Source organism: Thermothielavioides terrestris, chromosome 5 (assembly GCF_000226115.1).
Source record: "Thermothielavioides terrestris NRRL 8126 chromosome 5, complete sequence".
Taxonomy (NCBI): domain Eukaryota; kingdom Fungi; phylum Ascomycota; class Sordariomycetes; order Sordariales; family Chaetomiaceae; genus Thermothielavioides; species Thermothielavioides terrestris.
In genome coordinates this window covers 1,040,306-1,065,833 of record NC_016461.1, presented here as the reverse complement: position 1 = coordinate 1,065,833, position 25,528 = coordinate 1,040,306, and the positions used below count along the sequence as shown (strand labels likewise).

Sequence of the window (25,528 nt, the reverse complement as noted above, 5' to 3'; positions counted from 1 at the left end):
TACCCGATGGCTTCCCCGGACCCTCAAACGATCATGGGCACAAGCCAACTTGGGTTCCCTCCAGCACCATCAGGCCTGCTCGGATACTCCACAGACGCAATTCTCCGCTTCCCGCGAGTCTGCAGCCCTACCATACCTCCACAATGACCCTTATGGTGTACTGTATCCACAGTATGTAAACTCAGGTTACATCGCCGCTCTCGCAAGAAAATCCGGGGGGGTTTGAGGGTCGAACTCACGTAACCATATTCTGTGGCCCTCCTGCGTCCAAGTGCAGCATTCGAGGTTTGACGATGTCGAGAAAGGAACGACGCCCCCCAGACCTCAGCCACTGGAGGCTGTTTGCTCTCTGGGACTACGGAGATGTACCGCTCCACTAGTCCCGTTAACGCAAGGCATCCATTTGTATGGGAAATTTGTCCTCTCTACTACCTCTCTTAAACATGACGCTGTGCCAGTGACCTCGATCTTGATCCAGTCCGAAATGCGTGGGATGTCTTGGCTGTGCTTAATGCTGTGCTCTGCCCGATCTACCCTCGCACGACCTTTCCATATCCCCTTCGGCTCACACACATCATACCACCCACGGCCACTCCCCAACGCTCCAACTTGATGAGCAGCCTCCCCTCCTGTATCCTCCGATCGAGCCAGCCCATGTATAACGAAGCTTGTCGTGATGCGCCGGAAGTGAGACCGAAGCAGCCACTGATACCCGCAGTCGCAGTGCGAGGGTCGAGCTTCCCCCCAGGCTGCGGTATGACGCACCTCTCAGGCGGTATCAGGCTGAAGGGCTCACATCATAAACAACGCTGGAGTCTGTTTCGCTAGACCCGGCAGCCATCAGCCCGGCCGCAGGATGAATGAGGTTTCGCCGCCTCGGATCCCACCTTCACCTTCCCTCCCCGGCCCCGTGGCCCCGGGTGGTTCTCAGCAGCACCCGGAAAAAATTTATCAAGTTCATTAGCAGTCTATGCCGACCACCCGCATTGCCGGCCAATATCCCCCCCGCCTTCCACAATGTTCCCAAATGCGCGTGAGATCAAGCCAGCCGTCAGGGAGAAAGAATGCCAAATGGAGACCAAAAATTTGGAAAGCCCAGAACGCCGGGAAAGCAACGCCTCAATTGACCCGTATCATGGATGGCGGGTATCTCGTGAACTCCCCCAACACCACCCCAACACCAGAAACCGAACGACATTCCCCAAGAGCCAGCCCGCGGTGGCCACACGCCCGCAGCCGCGATCCGACTCGATGCTGTCCTCCGTAACGCAAGCCACGGCAACTCAGATAGACACCTAAAACACCGTCAAATCCCAGCCGCTACCCCTCTTCGCAACATCATACATGAGAATGCTGTGGTCCTTGTAGTGCAATATCAGCCTGTACACGGTCGGGTGCGTCCTCTTCCCGCCGGGACGCAGCTCAAGCCCCTTCGCCTGACGATGGGGCGCGGGCGACATGGCGATCCCGATCAGCGTGCAGTTGGGCCGCAGTTTCTTGTCGGACTTGCGGGGGAGCACGCACTCAACACGGAAGCCACGCCGGAGCTTGGTCATGTAGAACTTCTTGGCCGTCCGTGTCAGCGTGATGAGAGCTACGCGGCCGGTCGGCGAGCCAGCCGCCACCAGGTTCAGCTCCGGCACGTGGATGAGCATGCTCACCCGCTGCGAGTACACAGGGTGCAGGTCCCAGGGGGCGGACGCCCTGCCGTCTTGGTGGCACGGGAGCACGTACTTGCAGCTGATGCAGGGCGCATCGCGGTCGAGCGGCAGCAGCTCGATGCCGGTCTGGGAGGTGCGGAGGAGGCAGAGATTCCTGGCGGTGTGGGCGGGAAACTGGGCTGCGCGGACCTCGACATGGTTCGTCCTTCCCTGGCGCTGGAAAGAGCGGCGGGTCAAGGCCGTATGCTGGGAGACAGTGCCGTCGAGCGCTGGCGTCTCTCCAAAGAGGGGGATGATGCATCGACCCATCTGGATGTCATCGGCCATGTCATCAAGGTCGGTGCCCGAAGGCCCACGATAGGCGGACAATGCGGTCCACTGCCGATCTCCCCGGCCACCGGCTGCCGGAGAGGATGCCGCCCCGTCCCCCGTCGCGTCGTCAACTGCAGCAGAAGCTCCGGAGGATTCACCTTCCACCTCGCTCTCGCTTTCGGTTGCAGGTTCAAGGTCATCAAAGTCATCTCCCGGATATTCGAGGTTGGTGGCGTGCTTTCTCGCATACTCGGCGCGAGAGCCTCGGCGGAACACGTGCTTGGCACTCGGCGATAGCCCGTCGACGTAGTACAGGCTACACGTGGTATCCAACCAGACTCTGCTGCTATCCTCGGCTCTTGTGCCGGGAATAACTTCACCTCCGGGTACCCCAAGAGAGTCATAGACCGTCTTGGCCGACCTGAAGCTGCTACCCGGAAGAACCAGCACGCCCCAGCCCATGGCCCTGCAGGATTGTCAGCCTGGATACTCGATTGAAACACTCCCAAGACGATAGTACCATACCTGCCCGTCACGTTGTCCCGGGGGGCAGCCATTGGCCACAGGAGAGGCGGTGTGCCAAGTTTCCAGATATCGAGGAGCCAGACATTGCCCGCGACGTCAATGGCGACAACCTTGTCTGCCTCGCCGGCCTCGTCGTCCATGAAGGCGAGGTTGGGAATGTTGTCTCCCACATGGCTGAGCGGCAGGACGATTCGCCAAGTCCTTGTCCTGGACCGCAGGTGCTTCTCGAGGGCTAAGGCCGTCTGACCGCATCGGGTTCTGGGGGAAAGGTCCGCATCCGGGAAGTTATAGACGGTGGTCGGGTTGCTCAGCGCAAACGCAAAGACGGTGACCTCGTGGAGGTTCGAGCCGACGGCGATCAGTCGGGATCGTTCGTGGATGGCCATTCCCCACGCCGACTTGCCGACATTTTCGTGGAAGAACGGCTTCGGATGCGCTGGTTGGCGAGTGCGGGCGCCGCCCCGACGGACGTCGTCGGCGTTCGCCCTGATACAGCGCACAATCGCATGCGTATAGTAAGCAATCACATCGCCGTCATCATAAGCGAGCAGGACAATCTCGAGGAGGCCCAGATTACCGACGATGATGTGATTGACCTGGTGGGGGAAGCGTGGGTCTATCGCGCCCCCGGCGAAGTCGGCGTACTTGGAAGGTCGCGGCTGGAGAATGAGGGACTGGGAGGGCAGGATACGCGGCGCGCTTCTTCGGGGCTGGTAGACATATATTCTGTCTTGGTACGCCGCAAAGTACAGCTGTGATGAGAGCCCGCAGAGTCAACGCCGCCCAGGACACCAGCTTTTCGATCCGGGAGTTGTACATATGCATGGACAGACATACGTTGTACCGTTGTGAGAGGGCCGTCAGATTATTCCTCAGCGTCGCAATTCTCGGAAACCCTTGTTCTGCGTGGCTGGGATCCGTCTCCAGTACGTGGGCTGTGGAAGGGTCGGAATCGTATAGATCGACAAACCCCACGTCCAAGTCCATCTCCGCATCATCGTCTTCTTCGTCCACGTCGCCGGGGTCGAGAACGGGAATCCAGGCATCATGCGGCGGTTGGAACACGAAGGTCTTCAGGTCATCGAGGACACGCTCGCCGAACTAGCCAGATGTGAGCTAAGTTAGCCAGGGACAACCCGCCTCGAACGCGTGAGGCAGGCCAGACAGCCCGGGCTTGCCGCGGCCGCTTGGCTCACGAGTATCTGTTCCCCAACGGGGCGGGATACCCCACGAAGATTCGGGTAGCGACTGGTGAGATAGTGGGTGCTTACCCTGCTCTCAGCTGACTGGGCGTAGCAGGTGTGGCTGACGTAGAGCTCGTCCTCGCCTTCCGCGACGCCTGCAGCAGCGGAATCCATCATCACGCTCCCTTGACCGATCCGTCGGTTACCAAAAGCGCGCGGGACATAATTTGAGGGGCAGACGGGGGTGCGAGCTAGGCGAGACCATGAAGCCGGCGAGTTGAGGATGAGTTGTGCGATAGTTGGCTGCTCACTTGGTACTACTACTAACGGCTTCCGCAGTGGGTGGAGGCGAAGAGCAATCGGATCATCCCTCCACTCTTGAGATGCCCAACGCGCTTGAAGGCCGCCTTATCGATAAACGGAGAAGCTGGGAAGGTGGGGCCTCTACGTTATCTCGTGGAAGTGCAGGGAGAGACGTCACCGAGGCACAAAGCCTCGTCTGGTATTCCTACCAAGTATGAGCGGAGCGATTGGGTCCTGAAAAGACGACCGACTCCGGGAAGCATTTTCGGTCTCTAACTGATTGCAAGCATAGGAGGTAGCTAAGGCACCTTGGGCAGGTTTGGCATGTTGGCGGGTAGGCAATGTATGGTATGGAATAGGCACGTGCGCACATGCACCAAATTCCGAAGGCGATATATGGAATACTCCTCGTATGTAGCTGATCGTGATGCTAAGGGAAGGACGTACAGGGTATCTTCTATTTCCAACGCCCGCCTACCGCCAGATGTACTCCATTGGAGAGGTCTTGTGAATACGAGTTCGCCACCGAAAGCCAGGGTGCCCAACTCCATGTGAACAAAGCCCCGGAACGACGACAGTACTGATGCTCAAAAAGGATGCTTTCCCAAAAACGTGAACCAGGCCAGAGCAGAGGCGCATGAGACCAAAGAGCATGCCCCCATTCACCGGCACACACATACACACACACAGAGACAACACACCTCCTCTGCCCTTATTTTCTCCTGCCGGCCCGCATCATCTCGGTCATGTCCTTCATGCGGTAGTCCAGCAGCGGCGTGAGCCAGTCGTCCTTTAGGATCGAGTATGTCTCCCTCTCGTCGTCCTTTGGTTTCCTCGGGTTGATGGCCCAGTACCCGAAATCGGCATCGATCGTCTTGAGGTAGCGCATCAGGTTGTTCCAGTAGTTGGCGTCCCCCCGCTTGGGCTTGTCGGGCGCGCCAAACTCGCCCACCCAGACAGGCGCGATGTTGCCTTCGACCAAGTACGCCCAGTTCTTGCGCATCGACTGGACAAAGCTCGCGTACGTCCGCTTGGAATACCTCCCTCCCAGACTGCCCCAGCCGCTCCACGAGTACACGTGCGCCGAGTAGACCACCCGGTCGGGCACGTCCAGCACCACCGGCCGCCTCGCTACCCCCGAGAGATCGTTGCACGACTCGGTCCCGCCCACGATGATCAACCAATCCGGGTTCATCTTCAGCAGCCTATTCCCCGCCTTCTCCGCCGCCGCGGCCCACTTCTCCCACGGCATGGTCCCCCAGAAGCCCCGGACCTCGTTCCTCAAATCCGCCCCGATCACCAGGCGGTTCTTCACAAACCGGCCCATCACTTCCTCCCAGTGCTGCACCCACTGCTCCTCGGTCTGCCTCACCCGGCACAGCACCGCGGGCAGGTGATCATTCGCCCACCCGGAATCGCATGGGTCTGCCCCGCAGCACCACGTCGCGCTGGTGATGTGGTTGTTGACGATGACGGCGATGCCCTGGTCGGTCAGCGCCTGCACGACCGCCTCGAACACGTCCAGCGCCCGCTTCCCCACCAGGTCCGGGTTCGCGCTCAGCAGGTGCGGCGCGACCACCGGGTTGGCCATCACCGTCTCGTCCGCGTAGGGCAGCCGCACCGAGTTGAAGCCCATGGAGCGGATCAGCGCGGCGATGTCGTCGCGGTGGCGCACGTCCAGCCCGCCCGGCACGAACAGCTCGTCGGACGCGCCGTACCAGTTGACGCTGGCCAGCTTGAAGCGCCGGCCGTTGGCGTCGACCACATCGCGCCCCCGCGTGCGCAGCGGCAGGGTGTACTTGGGCGACGAGAGGAACGTGTCGTCGAGGGGCGGGGGCAACGGCCGCTGGGCGAAGAGGCGGGCCGAGGGGTCGGGCTTCCAGGGGGCCGAGAGGGTCGCTTCTGAGATGAAGAAGTAGGTGAGCAGGGCCGCCGCCAGGAGGAGAACGAGGATGACAATCATTGGTTGTCGTTTCGTGGGGAGCCGTAGTCGACGTCGCCAGTGCGGTTTTAGTGGTGGTGGTGGTAATACCTCGGGCGAAATCGGCGACGGTGGTCTTGATGGTGGTGGGGAAGTTGGAGGTGAAGGTTGTGGTGGTGGTGACCAGGTTGGCAGCTCTAGTTGCTGCCTGCCCAGCGGCAGGCCGCGCATCCTCGGTGCAGGTGTCCGCCTGAGGCGGCAGCTAAGAGCTGCTAAGGTAACCTGACCCGGGGCCCAGGTGGGGCAAGCAGTTCAGCCCCAGCCGGCTTGGGAGATCCCAACGCTACGTAGGTACCGTGTAGGTTGTGACGTGTAGAAGACTTAGGTCGTGACAAAACTGGACGACGAGGGAACCGACGATTCAGGAGCTATAATAATAATATTGTTTGTTCGACTCGAATAGGCATCAGCATCCACTGGCGCTGGACTCGGATCTCATCCATTCTCGCGAGCTTGGGAGAGGCTGCTGTCCGACCCGGGCCGTTCGGTCAGGTTTCGAGGAATCCGCGGCACAGCTCCAACGGCGGCAGCCCGTCAGCTCGCGAGGTCGGGCACCCAATCTATATACACAATGGCAGAGAAACGGCAGTCGCTCCTTCGCGCATCGGACGAACACCATGCGGAGACAGGGAATATCCAGGCATCTGGCCTTTCAAAGAAGCAGCCGCTTACACCATGCTGCTGGCGGGCGGCCAAGTGACTGGTCAGAGCCGGACCCAAAGTTTCCCGATGCAGCGTCTCCACCTGCCGGGAGCGGCGGGATCCCAATTCAGCACAGGGCTGCAGCCAGCTATACTACCGTCCAGGGCAGCCCAGGGGGGCGTCTTGGCGCACAGCTCCACTCGGACAATCGGGCAACTTGATGAATGCGCTGCTCGAATTCTGCAAAGCGGCACGAGACATGCGTGCTGTGGCGGTCTTCTTGTGCGAGAAAGGGCAATGGGCCGAAAACCAGCCAATGGCAATTTGTCGGGCGCAAGCACGCGACCACCTTCACACAACCATCAGCCAGGTCGGCCGTTCTCACCGCACCAACAACGCCAGGGCATTGCGGTCTGATTTGGTTACCTACGTTAATTACCTGATGTACGGAGTATGCACATATAAGACGAGGTCTGCAAAACGAGAGAATACCTCAATGAACTGAGTATGTACGAAGTAGAAAATCTGGCCGACGAACCGGTCTCTTCCGGCTCGCCCGGATGTCTATCATTCCTCCCCTCCCCTGCCCGCTGGGGCCTCGGCCTCGCGCATGGCATCATGGCCGGAAGCTCCGGAAGTCGCGGCTCTCCCCCGCCTGGTTAACCACCAATCACAGTCTGACAGTCTGACAACGACGGCGGACACGTCGATATGCAACGCTCATACCCTTGCCAGCTAACTGCCACCAAACTTCGTCGGCGATTCAGCTCCCGTATATACACGACACAACTCAATTCTGTTGTATGTACGCTCCGTACAACAGAGCAAAAACATTCGGAATAAGAAGGAGGCCGAGCCGTCCACCGGGCGGTATGACACCCAGCCGACCCACTCACACCGCATCCGGCGATTCCGCCGGTTCAGGTACTGGTATAAGGCATCCGTAACTCCCACAACACGCCACGGAATTATTTGGGGGCAACATCTCCTGGCTTGGTGGCCGATCCGACTCTCTCCAGCTCGCCAAAAAATCCCTCTAGTCCGTTCCGCGCCCCACGTTGTCTCCGAAGCTTCCTTTTTTTGATCCCCGAATCTAATTATTTGAACCCTTTCCCCTGAAAATTCCACCCACCACAAATGACGAAAATATCACAAGCTCAAACGGTCACCGGAACGATGGCAGCAACCGCTGACCAGGGAAAACAGGGTAACGATGGGTATTCTTGGGCTGCTGCGAGCTTTCCCCCGACCTCGAGCGCCAAACTGCGCGTCCGCTGGGAATGCCGCCATAGATACAAATGGCCGCGAAGCCTTCGGGTGTAGAGGTCGCTATGTGTCGAATCGAAGTGAGGCTAACGGGCTTCATGTCGCCGCCCAGTTTGATTATAAAGAAGAAGGTCAAGTGGAAGGAGAGTGAGAGTGAGTGTGAGATGGTTGTGTTGGGTTTCGTGTCTCGTCATGGCCATCATATCCGGTTCATACCCAGCGGGTTGACGTATCTGTCCTGCTGCCGGTACGGCGGCGAGGTCGGTCTCGCATACGTCTCCCGGGCGTCCCAGGTCACGGTGGTCTGCGGCGGGCGTGGGCTCGAAAACGACCTCGCCGGCGCGTGGTAGCGGGCCGTGTTTCCAAAGTAGTCGGGAGTCCGACGGCCGTCGTTGTTGGCCGGGTAGCGATCAGGGGCCATCGGGCTCCCCGCCGTCGACCTCGCGAGTGTCGGGGAGATCGGAGTCTCTACGGAGGGTGTTACTGATTCGTCCATGGTCTTCCCGGTGTCCCGGGACAGCATCTCGTACGAACGTGTGTCTTTTTTGAGATCATCCAGCCGCGCGTCGACTGAGACGAACTCTCTCTTGTTCCGGTTGGGAAGCTCGACGAACAGGTCCCACCAACCCGTGACCATGGACCAACGGCCGAGCAGGAAGAGAAGCCAAATGCCGTTCATCTGCTCAGCGGGGGAGAACGGTTAGCAAAACATGCCTCCTGAGCAATACGGGGGGGAGAAGGGTCCGTGGGATATTACCCCAAGGAGAAACAGAACGGCGCCGATGGTCGGCATGCCGACGACAAGCGAGCTGGCCAGGTCCAGACACGGCACCTTATTGCCCCCGTTCTCGATCAGGCAGAAGATCCAGGGGGCCGCCAGGGTCACATCATCTTTGACAGCCTGAACCGTGTTGTCTTCAAAGACAAAGACGATCGAAAAGAGGATGACGTCGGTGACGATGATGAGAACGATGACAATGCCTCTCCATTGGAGGGCGATGACGCGTCGCACGCGGCGGTAGGCCTGCTTCGGGGTCATGGTCCGGATGCTGTTCGTGTAGGATGGCATGTTCGAGCCTTCGGTCGTGGCGCTGTTGTCCGAGAGCGAGGCGAGGTAGACTTTGATGCAGTAGCCGAAGGTAGCGAACTGGATGATGATGGTCAAGCCGGCAAAGACCAGCAGGGGAATCCAGAGGTCGGCCAGGCTGTTCTTGTGGTTGATATGGCAGGTTTGTCCGAACCGGAACGACACGCCGCTCAGGACGAAGGCAAGGATGACGCCGATGACTGGGACACCCCAACCGACAACCTGCGAGAAGAACATGAAGTTCCGCCCGACCACCAACTGCCAGCAGATCTGGAGGTGGAGAGACAGGGCCCGGAGAAAGACCCACAGCACACCGGACCAGCCGCCGAGGATGAGGAAGAAGCCAGAGGCCGCGCACATCGGGCTCGTACTCATCGAATTCGGCGTGATTGCGTCGTAGCATTGCTCCGGGTTGCCGGCGAGGGGGATGACGAAGCCGAGCTGAAGCGGCGGGGAAGTTTCAAGTCAGCATCGCGCTTAGTCGGAAAGCGCGCGGAGGCGGCAGAGAACATACATTCATAAACACGACGCCCATGGTGAGGCAGATGCTCAGATAATGCCTATACGTCTTGTCGACCGGGAGGACGGCCCACGAGAGCAGGAGGAAGACGCAGCACACCGTGCTTGCCACAGCTACCCAATTCGCCGCCGCGGACATGGTCTTAAAGCTATCCGGATAGCCCCAGTCCGCCATGGGACAAGGCAAGCAGCAGGTGACCCCATTCGGGAGCGTTTCGCAAATTCTCCCGTCCACAACTGTGCCGTGGCGTCAGCAGCCGTTGCTTCAACCGTGCAGTTCTGCAGCCGTCTCAACTTACAGCCGCCATTGGTGAAGAGGGTGTCCTGGAGAAAGGGTTTTGGACAGTTTGACGTCTCGTTCGACGACATCTTGCTTTGGGGCCGTGCTGTCCGTCGTGGCTGCAAGACAATCGAATCCGCCTCCGCGTACAACCACGGCAGGGCTGAGCTCGGTGCTTCGCAGTCACGGCCTGATCACGGACAACGTTGGATCGGATGCGAGTTCTCGAAAACCGCTCGCCCTTCGAAATCCAGTTCCGAAGAGTTCGTCTTCCCCGTCGGCCCAGGCGTTGTGGATGGTCGCAGGGGGGAAGTTCGGTCGGTCGGTGACGACTGCGTCGACCAAGTGTGCGCGCACATGCGGAGTCACGTACCCATTCGAGCTTCGGCGACCGGTCTCACAGGGCTCTGATCGGGTGTTGGCGCCGAACGGCGGGGAGCGAGTCAGTATCAAGTAGCGATCCGGCGTCTCTGGCCGGGGAAGAAAAAAATATCAAGACGATATCAAGGCGTCGCTTTTCACGGGGTTCAAAATGATCGTTTGTGGGAGTGCATGAATTTGCAACACGACGAACGGGGTCTCGAACAAGGAGGGAATTCGAGACGGTCGCCACCGACGGCAATTCGACGGTCGAGGTCGACCAGAAAAAAAGGGGGTGAGCAAGAAACGAGGGACAGGGACGATGGAGCAGGCGAGGTGGGGTGCGGGCACAATATGTATGGACAGCCTTATTCCGTACCCATTCGTGGATTCCGTGCTCACTACGGAGGACGCTCTGGCGCGGTAGTGTAGTATAGTGTAGTGTACGGATACAATTCCAGATCGACATAACGACACATGCCCTCGAGCCCACGGAGGGGACGGCCGGGTCTCCTTTGGTGAGCGGCTGGTCGCGAACCAAGCCATTTTCCGTGGACCCAAGCCATTTCGCGTGGACCGCCGAGCAGACCGGGCACCAACCGTTTTGGCCAGCGTGCTCCCGATGGCAGGTTGCACCCTGGATCCATTCATTGCCTTGGAGAAAGGGGATGTGGTTGGGTGGTAACTGGGCTGGCCTGTCATTCGCTGTCCAAGAGTCGCAAGTGACCCGAGGTTGGATCCGGCGACGGCGAGCTCTCATTGGGGAGGCAAGACTCGGCCCCCAGTTGACGGCCCTATCACGGACACAAGCCGCGGTCGCACAAGGAAAGAGGCGGGGCTGACGGGGAGGCCAAGACATGCAAGGAGCGGCCGGAAGCCGCAACCATGTCCTTGGGGGGGCGCTTTGGCTGCCTGGGTGGTCGGCCCACTCCCGCGGTTTACAGGGGTGGTCCTTGCTCAGCTCACTTGGGGACCGGCCAGGGTCAGCCTCGTGCCGAGCTCGAACGTCAGGTTGTTTTTAGACTAGGTACACAGTGATGGGGCGCTCGCACTGTCTCATTTCTCGAATGGGCGCTGGCAAGTTGGCGACAGTTGCGTCAAGCAAGTCCGGATCAGCGCACGAGAGAACGGAGGATAGTGTATGCACTGTCCGGCAACCATCACGCGGCCCGCGAAGAGCGCCGTTTCGCATGCGTAGGCGCTTGATGATGAGGTTGCCTTCCCATGGTCGGTGGCCCAGCGGCCTGGTAGGATGCCGTCGCCGATTGCCGGGGCAGTGCCGCCCGCTTGAACATCACACGGGACCAAGCATTAACCATTGCTGTACTGCGGTAGCTTAACATTAACTCCTGTGTAGCGTAATGCGGAACGCCTCTGAGGAGGGCTGACGAGACTTGGACCTCGACCTATTCCGTATTGTCTGTCCCACCTCCTCTGCGTGCACAGATTCGGAAACGAACGAACCATGTCGCACTTCGAGTTTTGTCGACAGACGGACTCGACACGCAGTGCAACCCTTGCGGTGTTCGGCTCGGGGGTTCCATGCATGGACTGCTGTGTGCTCCGTATACTGCACGGATTACGGAATGACTCAAAAAAGGACGCAGCGCACTTCTCATAGCCGTGAGTGATAACAAATTGCCTAGAAAGGGCAATGATAACCCCGGAGCTGCATGTATGTACATTACCTGCGGTCATCCGCGATGGGCACTGGGGCACTATGGTAGTGTATGAACAGCAGCTCATGAGCTTGGTTTCGATTGTGGCCGCCAAGGATAGCGCCTGCTGCACGAGGTGATCCGACGCCGCGTTGCCTCTGCCGAAGGCGGGATAACCCCACCGCCGGCCTCGCAGGACCTCCGGGAGCTGGTCCTGCGCCCGTCATGCATGCGACCGTTGAAAGTGGGATGGACCAGCCACGCGCTGTGGCCAGGTCTGACTGCTCAGGCGGGAGTTGTCAGCTCCCAAGTGGAGGCGCTCCCGGAATCCCCTTTAACCCCAGATATAGGTTGATCCCAGCGAAGATGCGGAGAGGAGCTTGGAGGCTCCATTCTAAATTAACGCAGAGAAGCCATCTGCTTCAATTCGTCAACCGGGTAGTGTATAGTGTGTGCTCACCGTACACTACCTCTCAGCTGTTCTCCGCAACTCCATGTAGTGTATAGTGAGTCGTTCTGATGTACGGAAGTACAAGGCAATACCGTACTTATACCCGCACTGTGTAAAATGCTGGAAGAAGTTCAGTCTTTGAGCGCCTCTCCTCAACCATGTGCGAGGGCAATCCCACGATGATCTGAATCTTGAGAGGACCATGTTAGACCACGCGCACACCAAATTAGGCAGGTATGTATGTATGTCAGATCCCCGGCGGGTAGCATGACTCGGCTGCTTTCACCGGAGACTGACGCACCTCGCAAGCATCTTCCCAGTTGGGCGCCCCTAATGCGAGATTGCACCTAGTGTAGTGTACAAAAGACACTACGTTGGCTGCACTGCAGTTAGCTGTTCCTGGATGCCCTGTCTTCTGTCCGGATGGAGGGTCAAAGAATTGCGCCTAATGCTGAACCATTTTAGGTTTGACGATCACAACTCAAGTTACTCAACCCACTGCTCCGCTCCAAAGGCGAGCTTTTTGACAACAGCTGCACGGAAGACCGGAGCTCCTCTACACAGGACACCAGACACATGCGCTCTACGTTGAACGGATACGCAACAGTGATCACAACCGTCGCTCGGTGGGGTGTAACTTCCAGGAGCAGGCCGGCCCTGCCCTACAACGGGGGGAATTCCTTCAGTTATTCTGGACAGGACAACCGTATAGATGCACTGAGCGTGTAATCCATACGCTCAGGTAACGGGTGCTGGGGTACTACTTCCCTTATTACCGGTAGTTGAACGGCATGATATTCCGTTGGCATGCCGTGCATTGCAGTTGTCAGCCCGGTTCCAAGAAGTCCAAGTCTTCCAAGACTTTCGCCAAAGTATGCATGCGCAGCACCTGTTTCCGCATTGCACCAGGTCGTGGGGTCTGCGTCCGGGGATCGTCGACCTGCGCACGACTTGATGAGAGGTGGAGAGGCCAGCAGATCCCACAATGCACGCACCCATCTTCGCATCCGGCATCCGGAGAGTACCAGCGGCAGCCAAAGACGGGAGACCAGTGTTGCACGAAGCCGGCAGTGGCAGCAGATCTAATGAATCTTCCCTCTGCCGAGCAATAATCCTTACACACATGGTATAGCTGTGTTGGTGTTGGGGTCGAGGGGTCCCAAAAAGAAGGCACGACCGCCGCGGGGACGTGGCGGTGGCTGCACGACATTCCCGGTCATCCGGCTCGGCGAGACATGCCGGACGACGGCGATGGCTGGTAGTTCCGCCTGGCAATGACGCTTTTCGTGGCCGAAACCGACATCACTGATAACAACAAGCATCCCCGCCACGCAGGGGGACAGCGTGAAACATCCGGGCTTCTCAGACACGCTTCGGCCACCAACTCCGATCGCACATAACATCGGTTCTTGCGCTAGTCTGGACGCCAACCGAGCCTTGGCTTCAGCCACCACAAACCCCGACCAGCCTCCCGTTGGACCCCAGCGCTTCTCGAAGACCCAGCGAACCTACACTACATACGCCAGCGCCTCGCTTTTCAACGTCCCGCTCCCGCATCAATGAAGAGAGCGGGCTCCACGTCTCCAAGCGAGCGCCCCAGCGTTGACCGTGTGCACGGAATACTACTGCAGATTTGTCCTCATCGGCAACCAAGTCGACTGCAGTTGTTCGCATCACGAAACTGCAAGGCAGCTGGCAGGGTCAATGGAGAGACGCGACAGTGCGAGCCAACTGTTCTCGGCATCAGCCCGCACAGTCTTCCCCGAGGAAAAGTTATCCATTCCATTTCACTTATCATCGCGTTGTCCCGCGGTTCGTCTTTTCGCGCGTCCTGCCTCCTGCATCGCCCATCACAGTCACTACTGTGCAGAGATATGGTAAAATTGCAGAAATCTGCACAATGCCTTGTTGCTGACATAATGGCTTATGCACGCGGTTAACCGACTGCTCCGGCTGGGTTCATGATCCTACCCAAGTACTGTGTAATTAACCTGGCGCAGGGAGGTGCAGAGAGGAAAAGACATCCTGCAACGGTTCGCGGGCCCATCGTCGAAACCGTTGGGGACAGTGAGCTGCCTCGATCCCGAGCTCAACAAGTTGATATCACTTTGCATCGCCGTATGGTTACATGGACAAACTACACAGTACGGCAGGGAACCGATGCATTGACACGGATCTCGCAATGTTCTCGCACAGACAGTCAGATCTGTCTGTCAGTCTCCCGGCACAAGGCGGGATGGACAGCAGGCAGTGCGTACAGTTAGTGTATGGACATCCAACCGTACTCGCGGTTTCCTACCTTATATTCTCGCTCATATACGTTGTACCTTCAGGTTGCAGCGCATCTTGTCCCTGCAGATCGCATTAACCATCGTTGGCTACACTAGTGTACGCGTCGAGGGGAAACTGGTATGTGTGTCGCGAGGCAATTTCGAGCAACTTTCGGTCCGAAACAGCGATGATCTGCGGACGGCTTTGACAAACGCCTCGCCCAGCGTAGTGTACACGTACCCGTTCAATGTCCCGCTCGTCAGTTGCATAGGTATTTTGGAACAGCCTCCCGTACTGGGCGCTTTGTGAAGCAGCCATTACTCCTAGGTAAGGTCAGGTAGTGTAAGGTGGTCACTTTGAGAACCGATCTTGCTGTGTTGTGTGCATCGTGGCCTGTGCTGAAAGTACGTAACTTCTGTCCAACCCGTACTGTGCAGTTCTCCTTCTCGTGTGGCCAATGTTCCGACATGAGACAGATGGGGGAGCCCAGATTTCCCGATTCTGCAACCCCGCCATCAGATTTCGAGCAGTTTGGGAGTGGGGGGAGAGGGGAGGCCATTGCGCTAAACAGATTTCGGTTCGATCTCCGAGATGGTGGCCAAGGGACCAGCAGGGGCCGGAAGGGGAGGCGTAACTAACCGTTTTTGTCTTTGGCAATCGAGCTAAAGAAGCTCCGTCCCTGAAGCGCCCCTGGTGCCTCGTGGACTGGCCCTCAGGGTCCCGCCCAGGTGAGACAAGGGGGCATCTTCGAGCACTCCACTCTGAACTTTACACTACACCTCCACCGGGGTTACAAACCGCACAGCCCAGGGTGTGTGCCAGGGTGCCAGCCAGGGCGCCAGCCGGGGTGCCGGCCAGGGTGCCACCCCAAGGGGCTACAATATACAAGGCCAACAAAGTAGGAGAATCGGTAATTTCTTGTACCGCCCAAGTTTCAATGCATAACTACAAACTTCCTAGAATCGAATGTGCTAGCCATAATAGCCAAACCTCTGGCGTAGCCAACCAACCTTCTGCCAAATGCCGTTGCAACTGGGTAGAAGTATTTTCCAATAGAAATTGCGAGAAGAGTGACTTAGAAAAAGAAATCGTGTGTGGCTTCCCAACCTTGTCAGCACCCTGGCTGACACCCTGGCACACACCCTGGGCTGTGCGGTTTGTAACCCCGGTGGAGGTGTACATCACTAACGCTTTCTTGACAGATTGTCCGGTGGATATTCATGAACATTGGCGTCTCTCTCCTCTAGTCTGGCTTCTCCACCGAGTTGCTGGCACAATTGAGGACCGCCTTATGTGTAGTTGACAGGATCTCCCTTCTTTGCTCCAGAGTGCAGACTCGCCGACCTCTGCGGGTTCGCGTCAACAACAGCTGTCTTCGTGCGGACATCACGTACCGTGGGACCCCCCTGGCTGAGGTATCTTAGTGAACACGACCAACCTGGTGGAGTGCAGTCACCCGAAGCTGGTTCCCCATTTCCCAAACCGTTGGCTCCATCGCATGCAGCGCTGACGCCATCACCGTTTCAGGCCTTCACAATACTACCACAGTACACTACGTGCACGTATGTACATACCACAGTATGTTGTGTAGGACCGGTAGGTAACCAATGAACGTTAGTTGTGCAATTATTTTTTGAGGCTACGCGACCCAGGACCATTGGCTCGCCAGTCTCACCGGCTACCGGGTGGCACATCCGGCTCCCGGGAGGGGAACGCATGAGATTTTGAACGTTGGCTAACCAGCCGAACCATGGCCCCGGAACCGCGCTTGCCACTGCCTCACAGAGATGCCGCTGGCCCGGCCGTTTGTTTGGTACCGATTGTGCCTAAAATGCTGCGCTGCGAAAATCACAACCCAACTCGGGGTATCGATGCTACTGCGCCAGTTGTTCCATGTCAGTGCACAGAATGTTTCGGTCCTCATCGGTCGAACGGCGTCCTGAGACTCGCGCCAATACCTCCGCTGTCGTTGAGAGCTGCTGCTCCACCATGAGGACCACACGACGGAGTGCTCGGTACTGAAACCGATGGCTCGCATGAGCGAGGTTGGGTCCCGGGATGTGCGGTATGCCGATGTTGAATCATTTGGGGAATACTCTTGACACGAGCACAATCCAGCTCTCGCGGAGGGAGCACGACGCACGAGAAGCTTATCTTGATGTAGATGGCAAGCCTTGGGAATGGGGTTCGAAGACTGAGATGAACAGAATTTCTCCCCCGGTGCTGGGATGTACATGTCCGGTCATTTTGCACAGATGAATGGTGTGAATCCACGGGCCGCGTATGAGGGCTGTTTATGTCAGCGTCCTTCTATCCGTACATGGCGTTCTCACGGCAGAGAGCAGGGACAGTTGGCGCAGTGCGTTCCCATCCCGCTATTAAGGGACGCCAACAGTCTTCGAATGCCTTGCTGGCTTAAAGACCGAGACCGCATGGCTAGCACAATGCAATGGCTTGGTGTATCCACAGCGTCGTCCTCGAAATAGGATCGTTGGAGCTGCGTAGGGGGTTATTGCCTAGCTCCTCGCAGTTCTGACGGTCTCCGCCCCAACCTGCTGGGCTCTCCGCCGCGTCGTATCTACCGAGTATGTAGAACAAAGGCACTGCAACATACCATGGCAAAGCGCACGCAGGCTGAGGGTTGAACGGGAATTGACCGGGCTTAAGCGCCACCACAGGAGGTCAACGGCTTCAAACTACTTCCGCATACGCCCTAGGCTAGGGAAGACTCTCCTCCGCTATCATTTTTAGCGTCGTTTAGACACGTGCAAATATACTCGCAAATATAGTGGCTATGGTGTACTTGGCAGGAAGTGAAGCAACCACACCCATCATATATCAGGTAGTGCTTAGCATCACTCACCCGACACTCGCTTCACTGAAAATTGGGGTCCTTGTGAAGGATGATTTGCCACTCTGGGAATCCTGAGAGAGATGCTGAACAGGAGCAATTTGGTACGATCGTACGACCATAGCCTAGATCCAGAAGATCCTGACGAGGGTAGGAGGAAGAGGACAGACGGTCAACCGCCAATACATGCCTACATATGTAGCAAAGGGGCAATCGAAGAGGAAAGAAGGAGGAGAGGAATGAAAGGCAAGAGGATAAGGAATGCAAAACTCAAGCCGCCGCGCTCTCAATTTTGCAGCAACCTCGTAAGCGATACAAGAGTCTTCGAGAGGTCAACCTGAGTTTCCCTTGCCTCTAAAGATGGACCAATGCTCCGCTGTCCAAACCGACCGCGACGGCAATGATAGGACGCTCCCAGCCTGACTGCCTGACTTCAAACTGGCACTCGGGATTGCCGCCCAGTAGTTCGTGCTTCCCTCCTCATGGTTTTCAAAGACGCGTCTCATAGCAGCCAAATATCCCCCTGTCTGGACCTTCTATCTTTTGCAATCGATTCGTATCACGAGCTTTGCTTCGGCCATTATCTAACTCAGAGGGCGAGTTTAAAGCTTAAAGAATTGCTTCTGTTGCCTCCATGCAATCCACTCTACCCCACGAGCTAAGCTGCTTCAACTGACTCAGGTTGCTCTTAGACTAGAGTCCACTCTGTCAGTTTATCACGTACTTGCTATGTTCACGGACAAGCCTTCCATCAAGGTAACTAGGTAGCATCTCCAGCAACGGCCCGGCCCCGCCGGGGCATAAGAGCCATAGGAGTGACTTTTCCGGGTCCGGGTGAGCGGTTATCTCGGATGCCCGGGCGAGGAGTCACGTAGTCTAGACGGAAAATCTGCCTGACTCGCCACCTCACCCGCGCACGAACGGGTACTGATCGCACAGAATCATGCACTAATTAATGCGCTCCCTTCCCAGGTTAGGTCCATTCGAGTGATGAGCATGACTCGAGGACTAGACAGAGAGATTGTTACCCCGGGTCCGATCAACAGTCGGCATTGCCAAACGTGTTTGACGGGCGTGACGGGCAAGACAGGTTGTCTTTCGCTATACGTGGCAAGTCACAGGGGCACTACCGCAGACCAGAGTAACGGCCAGAAGCGGCCTACAATGGGTGTTGAGACACGCCTCCCGGAATGTAACCCTTTCCTTGACCAAATGCTATGCTTCTCTCCACTCTCCGCAGGCTGGGCTGCGGCCCAAAGAGTCTCGGCGAGGGACATGAGCAGAAGTAAACGCCCTCTCTTCGGCTGGTGATCGATTAGAGTTGAGAATGTGGCTTGGCTTGGCCAGGATGTTGGCTCCAGCAGGAGAGATTCGGGTGGAACCAAAGGCAGTCGTTGAACGGCTCCTTCAAGACACAAGGGAACTGAGTTGCGAGCATCAAGCCGGCCAAGTCCAAGTGACAACGAGGATTGCCGGTGCTCTCTCAACGTTCCGCGCCAGATGCATGACTAACGCATCCGCCATCAAAGTCGCGTTTGACAGACTGGATGACCTCGACAGCGAAAGATCAGAGCGGAGGGACAGGGAACGGGGAAGATGCTGCTGCTGCTGTGAGGCGCGCCTTGATGTGTCTCCAACGCTCAACCGTTTCCCTACCAGCAGCGGGGTTATACTAGTTCAACGAGACCCCCCTTTTACTCCGTGGCTCGATACTAAAGACAACGAATATCCCCAGGCTCAGTTCCGCGTCTTGCTGAGACACCATGTGCCAACGTTACCGCCACAACACCAGCCGTGAGCCGTGAGAGTATTCGGAATGCGTATCAAATGGCTATGACGGTGAGATGAATTACGGCAGCGACACCGGGGAAACATGGTTGAAGCAAATCTCAGCTCAGCGGACAACGAAATCCTCCTTGGAGCAGCTCTGCGAGGAAGCCACATCCCGCACGACCAAGCAAGCCTGAGGCCCGGAGCCGATGAGCTAGCCAAAACCCTTTTTTTCTTTATTATGCCTGTTTTCTTTTTTCTTTTTCTTTTCTTTTCTTTTCTTTTTTTTTTTTTTTTTTCCAGTGAAAAAAAAGAAGGGGTGTGGAGGGGGAGGGGGCGGGGGAGTGTGGGGGAGTCGAGGGGAAATGAGTACTTCCGTACCTAAGTTAAGCACGAGACCCCGGCGTGCGTCCTAGACGGCACAGTGGGATGCGAACTCCGTGGTCAACGAATGGAAGAGCAGACCTTCTGTGTAGTTCCGTACACAGTGAACAAAACCTGCGGCCAGCGCACGCTTTGACATGAGTCCGTGAAGGACTCCGCCTCTCCGCTTGTGTTGGCCAGCATCGCCGGACTTTCTCCAGCCAAAGATGGAGGGAAAGCAAGCTGGAATCGGATTCGCCCAGGGGCGTGTTGGGGGCCGGAATAGGCAAGGTAGTCACCCAGTCGGGACGGCGGGATCATCGTCACTAGTGTACATTAGTGAACGCTTGCGAGAGCAAGCGGTGTGACGACGGGCTGGTGCAGATGCACGAAGTCACGCGAGTGAGAACTTTGCCAAGTCGTGTCTCCGCGAGCAGCTAGCCGTTTGCCTCCCGCAGCACGCATCGCTGAACTGACCGACCAACCCGAAGTCTGGAGGGGCGGCGCGCAAGAATTCCCAGCTTGTTGGGTTCTGGGATTGTTGGCACCGGCGTTCCTTTTGGGCTTGATTCATCCCAGCCTGCCGTCGCTGGCTGCGGTGTGGGTTCGGCTCATGGCAGACCTCTTGGAGGGGCCCAGGTGGTAGGGTTGCAGTACATTAGTGTATGTTCACTAGTAGGCACCTTGGTTAGCATGGAACGGAAGATCAATCGTCCCACGCATCTGGGATTGATCGGCTGAGTCTGATTCGGGCTGGCAGAGCCTCGGGCCCCGGAGAATGCTGCGTGCATAGGTACAAAGTATGGTATCCTCCGTTACAGGATATGTGCATAAACTACCTGATATATGTACGGAAGTACATACCAAAAAATACTCCGTCCAGGAGGTGACCTGCCCAATTGGGAGAGGAACTTACACCTCAGAGGCTGGGTACCTCAGTTCAATCGAGGTATTCCGTACCTCCACTGCCATTGTTGTCATGATCGAGTGCGAAGGAAAGAAAAATTGAAGATTCATTGTCTTACGCAATCAAAACGAGAAAGGAGGAGGTGGATGCAAGCCTGCGTGCTGAGTCGGGGTCATGAGCTGTGAACGTGCGCCCCACACCGACTGCATGCAGCTCCGGAGTTAACTCAATTTAGGTATGATCCTCCCTCCCGGGCCTCTGTTTCGACCCACTCCGATCCGATCGGAGGTGTAACCTCGGGGCGCCGAGGGCCGGGGCCGGGAGAACGGGAGACCGGGAGAGCACAGCACCCAGCATGTCGTGCCCAAAAACGAATTTGGCTTCCGGTCTTGTTTCTCAATGTTCTTTCACCTTCGTTTTCTCGAGACAGAGCCATTCCGTTACATCTTCGCGGTTGTGCTGGATCCTGCGGAGTCGTCCATCCCGATCCGCGTGTCTGTCACCCCCTGAGCGAATGTTGATCCAAAGCCCCGCTCGGGCGATCTGATGCACCTGACCTGCGCTAGCCTCATGGCCTTTGGGCCCAACTACACTACCTACTTACGCTACTCCGTACACGACGGATTTAACGACATCTGGACAAGCACCAATTCGATCTGGACCAAGTGGGCGGGGTAAGGAAGTGCTTCTTCTGTACACTAGTAGTGGAGTGTAGTGTACAGTACACTCCTTGCTTTCTTACGTGATAATTCATCCGTTATCAGATCAGATCCAACAGGGCACCCCAAGTACATAGTGCAGGGTAAACTACTGCACAGCCAGATGCTGTTGGGCTCGACATAGCTGGCATCGCCACGCTTCTTCCGCTTTTGTGTACTTTGTAGGTCAGGTAACTGTTACCTAGGTACCTAGGTAGGGAGTTTGTCAGACATGACGCGAACCGGCGGCCCACCAGTAAAGACATCAGACCACTCAAGTGAAGGCCGGAGAAACAACGAACACGTATCTGACCTGAACTTTCGAACTTCGAGTCGGTAACTACCTACCTAGTTAGGAGCAGGACACGGCGTCCTCTCTAAGCTGATTCGGCGGCGGCCTCCACGAGGCACGATCTGCACACCATCGAAGTGATAACTACTCCACAGCGCAATTAGTTGATTGGTGTGAGGGCCCACCTTGTGAGGTTCCTTTGTGGCGAACCTCCTTTGTGGGGCCATCCACCCAACCACTTCCTCCACTTCAACACTGCATACCACGCAAACCACCGTCACCAGCTGCATCCTGCATCTTCCATCCTGTAATTGGACCGCCACTTGACCACGTCGTACCAAATATATGTTGGAACAACCGTGCTAGTGTATGCTGCTGCTAACCCGATTTCTGTAGCTGCGGAGGAAAGAGGAAAGAAGAAAAATAACTTCTGAATGATCCGCGACACAGCCTGCAGCTCCTCCACTCACAGAAATACCTATTAGGGCCCAAAGAGAACAAACGAGATCGCACCGGATGCCGAGTCAAACGCCGCCGTATCCTTTTTTTGGTTGCCGTTTCCCATGCCCAGCTTTATTGAGACAAACGCCGTTGAAGGAAAGAAAAAAAGGGGGAGCGAAGGAAAGGTACAAGCGCGGCGAGAGCGGGCAATTCGGCTCTTGCTGGGCTTCCTCAGTTGGGCTGCAGTCGCATTGGGAAGAAGTAAAGGGGCATCGGTTCAACGTGCCAGTGCTTGGCTGCGGTGCCTTTGAAAGCGTCGTCCCAGTCCGCCTTGAGCTCTGGCGGGATAGACCACCCTTGCTCGGCGCTGCGGAGGCGCATGCGGACCAAGTGACGTTTCTCGGTCGGGGCCTCTCCGTTGACAAACCCTTCCCGGCGGTGCAGTATGGCCAGGTTGTTGATGAAATGCATGTCCCCTGCTTGCGTCTGAATCTCCAATTGAGTGGCTTGAGCAATGGCCTCGATGGCGTCTAATGCCTCTACCTGGCGGGCCGTCAGGGAAGGGAGGTATGGAGCTCGGGGGTGAGCCTCGCTTCCCAGGAGGGCGGCGCGGCCGAAGTTCATGATGAGTCTCTCCTCCTGGTAGAAGATGATTGGGCGGCACTGGAACCGCGGCCTGCGACCATCTCTGGTCAGAAGCCTTTTCCTCGTCTCGGCTAAAGCAGGCTTGGCTTACATGGCAAAAGGCCAATCGGACCGGGCCAGAGTCCGGATGACATCGGGCCGGGTGCTCGCTAGAACGTTGTAGACAGTGTACGCAGAAGCGATGATGCACTTGCCGCCGGCCGCGGCAGTGCTGCGTGTCAGCCAGCTGATGACATCGCCGGACTCCTCGTTGTGGAAGGTCTGGAGGTGCATGTTTCCGTCAGCGATTATGCTCTGGAGCGAAGCACATACGAAGCCTGAAACTGACAATTGCTTTCGTGGAGTGGCGGTGATGCTCGGCGGCCTGCCGGGTGCTATTATCCGCCACGATATGGACTGCCTGAAGCGTCAGCATATTTCCGCCTCTGTTGTACGAGCCCAATGGTCACTGACCGAGCATGTTTCCACGCTTGTCCTGGCGGCCACGCTGTTCGGCTATGTAGGACTGAATGCCCAAGTAGACCAGCGTCAAGTCCTCGACACAGTAGGAGGAAGGGTCAATGCCTCGGACGAGGCAAAAGCCCCTACCGTCGTGAACATCGCGGCTGAGCTCCTTGAGCTTCGGGCCAAGGGTCGGGAGCGGGAAGTTGGCTGGCTCCACGAGGTCTCCGTCCTGATCGAGGCCTGGGGAATCAGTTAGCAAAGTAGATACACTCAGGCCGCTTAACGCGTTGGGTAACACTTTCGTTTGAAGTTCTCGAGAGCAGACTTGATCTCAGCATGGTGCGTGTCAGTCAGAACCAAAATGTGGTCAGACGATTCGCTGAAGTCGGATCCAGTCCATGACAGCCCACTCTCGAGGTGAGCAGGAAAGCCTGGAGGGAGGAGGGCCGAAATGTCGATACTGGCTTTGGCGGGCAACGCCAAGCTGGGAGAGCCAAGGATGGTGGCGGTGGCTGCAGCAGACATCGTGACGCTGGATATCCGGACTGCCGCTCAGGAACTTGCATCAGACGGACGTATGCTTCGATTGGCTTGATGTGCACAATTTTTTAAGGCCGCATCAACTTGAGACTCACCTCGAAGGCGGACCTGGATACTGACAACAACGAAGGCCGTGCCTTTCGGGGCGTCAAAGGGCTCTCTGGCTTAATGTTTTCTCGCTGGAGGGCAAGACGACTGTTGACGACGACAGTTGGGGCCAAAGGCCGAACAGAAGGAGGTCCGATGGAGCGATCAGAGGACTCGGTTGTCTCAATCAGAAGAAGATGGAGTCAAGTCAGGCTCATATATCTACCTAGGCACCAGGTAGATGTCTTCTTCAGCCAGCGGCCAGACGCGCCTGGCATGCTGGGGAGGACAAAAAGGCTAACTCAACACCCGACGTTGAACAGGCAACTGCCTGCCAGCATCCCGTTCTTGCTTGTGGCCGACGGGGAAAAGTGCACACCCGGCGGGCTCGGAAGGCGGGTAGGGCCCTTGTACGCACTCGACCGCGGCCGGTAAGAACAAGGAACGAGTGAGGACGAAGCGGCCGGTGACACAGAAAACTAGCTGCGGCAGGCACCCAGCAAGAAGGACTTGGCTCGGACCCCTGAAGAACTGGCTGGACATGTCCGATTTTGTTCCGCGCGAGGGCAACAAGCATCAAGGGACGAGGCGGGCAGAGCATGCCGGGCGGGAGGGTCGGCGGGTGAGCTTCCTCGACGGACAGATCAGGCCGGGTCTAAGAAAGAGGCGTTCGGTAGCGGCAACCGGGGCCGGAGAGATGCCGCTCCCCCAGGGGAGACTGGTGTGAAAAGCAGGAGACGGAATGGCAGCCACGCAGGCCCAGCGTTTGATAAGACTGGCTAACTGGCTTTGACCTGGCGCTTCCCGGCGAAGGGAAGGAGCCACCCGGCGCGGCAGGGGCGAGGGAAGCGCTGGGAAGCGCCAGCAGAAGCTGGGAGCCACAGAACCTGGAGGTAGGGCAGGGACTGGCATGGGTCCAATGCCCGGCCGTGAAGGAAAACAGCAGCCACCAGATCCATCCCACCTATCGTCTCATCATCCCCTCCCCAAGCACCTCCCCGCGGAAGCCACGAGCAAGATGGAGATCCACCCGGGTGTAGATGGAGGTAGCCGCGAACGCGCCGGCTAACTGATGCATCCTGGAGCGTCGTACACTAGAGTGCGTGGCATGTGGAAAACGGAAAAGGCAAGACCCATCGTGCAGGGGAAGCAGCGGACTTTCTGCGGAAGGCAACTGAACTCGATGACGGGGCATGCACACGAGCAGCCGGTGCAGCTGTGGGGGCGGCGGGGACAACTGCCGAACGACCAGACACACACAGACAGACATGACAGGCAGGTAAGGTCAGGTAGGCAGGCAGAGAGGCTGACACAAACCATCGCGCAGCAGACTCCAGCAAGAGCTGCAGAGGTCGAAAAGAAACTCCTTGAGGCGAGGAGCTCCAGCAAACAGAAAAACGCATTCAGAGTGGCACAGACTGACAGCAACACGAGATAGGAGGCCTGTGGCAGGCCAGCGAGGTCGGCCTTTTCTGCGGTACCACGCTGGCTGCATCAGGACTTCGAATAAAAGCAAGAGGGAGAGGCTAGACTTCTTAGGTACAGGGAGAAAAAAGGTGGTGTCCGGGAGGTGGTGGAGCCGCACCGTCGAAGACGGCTAGGCCAGTCCGGGACCCCGGGAGGGTTGACGTCGTGCCTTCCCGGTTCGGGCCAGCCGCACAGCGTTTGTCGTAGGCCGGGTGTGCCCGGTGGGGCACAAACTGAAACACATTTCGGAAACCACAGACGACATTCGAGAAGCCCGGTCAGGGACAAAGCGAATTGGAAGAGATGGGAAAGCTTAAGGGGAGGGGGAGCGGGTTTCTCCTCGTTAGGTAAGGTAACTACCTGAACTTAACTGCCCAAGGGCGAAGTGGAAAAGTGGTGGTTTTCCGCTGCCTCTGTTCTTCCAGAACAGAGGGCACAAAAAAAAAATCCCCGGATGACATACACTACCTGGTAGTTAAACGTTTCTACACCAAATCTTGTTAATCGAGACATGGAGCTTCAA

General features: G+C 57.3%; 6 protein-coding genes across 6 annotated transcripts; 1 reads left to right on the top strand and 5 right to left on the bottom strand.

The window, feature by feature from the left end:
- Positions 1 to 1,281: 1,281 nt before the first annotated feature.
- Positions 1,282 to 3,952, bottom strand: THITE_2120949 (uncharacterized protein). Its single transcript, XM_003656351.1, has 4 exons — positions 3,770 to 3,952; positions 3,336 to 3,599; positions 2,499 to 3,250; positions 1,282 to 2,439 (listed from the first exon to the last, which is right to left on the bottom strand). The coding sequence occupies exons 1-4, from the start codon at positions 3,854 to 3,856 to the stop codon at positions 1,296 to 1,298; spliced, it is 2,247 nt and encodes a 748-aa protein (XP_003656399.1). The 5' UTR covers positions 3,857 to 3,952; the 3' UTR covers positions 1,282 to 1,295.
- Positions 3,953 to 4,616: 664 nt separating this feature from the next.
- THITE_2120948 (glycoside hydrolase family 5 protein) lies at positions 4,617 to 6,254 on the bottom strand. The gene has a single exon (XM_003656350.1). The coding sequence runs from the start codon at positions 5,946 to 5,948 to the stop codon at positions 4,698 to 4,700; it is 1,251 nt and encodes a 416-aa protein (XP_003656398.1). The 5' UTR covers positions 5,949 to 6,254; the 3' UTR covers positions 4,617 to 4,697.
- A 1,795-nt stretch (positions 6,255 to 8,049) lies between these two features.
- THITE_2120943 (uncharacterized protein) lies at positions 8,050 to 10,003 on the bottom strand. Its single transcript, XM_003656349.1, has 4 exons — positions 9,780 to 10,003; positions 9,476 to 9,717; positions 8,632 to 9,402; positions 8,050 to 8,553 (listed from the first exon to the last, which is right to left on the bottom strand). Exons 2-4 carry the CDS (start codon positions 9,617 to 9,619, stop codon positions 8,074 to 8,076), a joined length of 1,395 nt encoding a protein of 464 aa, XP_003656397.1. The 5' UTR covers positions 9,620 to 9,717; positions 9,780 to 10,003; the 3' UTR covers positions 8,050 to 8,073.
- Positions 10,004 to 13,464: 3,461 nt separating this feature from the next.
- On the top strand, positions 13,465 to 13,792 carry THITE_157384 (uncharacterized protein; the record flags this gene model as incomplete). The annotated part of the gene is made up of 2 exons (XM_003656348.1): positions 13,465 to 13,487; positions 13,549 to 13,792. The coding sequence occupies 2 exons, from the start codon at positions 13,465 to 13,467 to the stop codon at positions 13,790 to 13,792; spliced, it is 267 nt and encodes an 88-aa protein (XP_003656396.1).
- An 8,261-nt stretch (positions 13,793 to 22,053) lies between these two features.
- On the bottom strand, positions 22,054 to 23,436 carry THITE_2055598 (uncharacterized protein; the record flags this gene model as incomplete). Its single annotated transcript, XM_003656347.1, has 5 exons — positions 22,054 to 22,498; positions 22,559 to 22,728; positions 22,796 to 22,863; positions 22,921 to 23,151; positions 23,208 to 23,436. 5 exons carry the CDS (start codon positions 23,434 to 23,436, stop codon positions 22,054 to 22,056), a joined length of 1,143 nt encoding a protein of 380 aa, XP_003656395.1.
- A 124-nt stretch (positions 23,437 to 23,560) lies between these two features.
- Positions 23,561 to 24,089, bottom strand: THITE_2120936 (uncharacterized protein). The gene has a single exon (XM_003656346.1). The coding sequence runs from the start codon at positions 24,079 to 24,081 to the stop codon at positions 23,836 to 23,838; it is 246 nt and encodes an 81-aa protein (XP_003656394.1). The 5' UTR covers positions 24,082 to 24,089; the 3' UTR covers positions 23,561 to 23,835.
- Between the last annotated feature and the right edge of the window lie 1,439 nt (positions 24,090 to 25,528).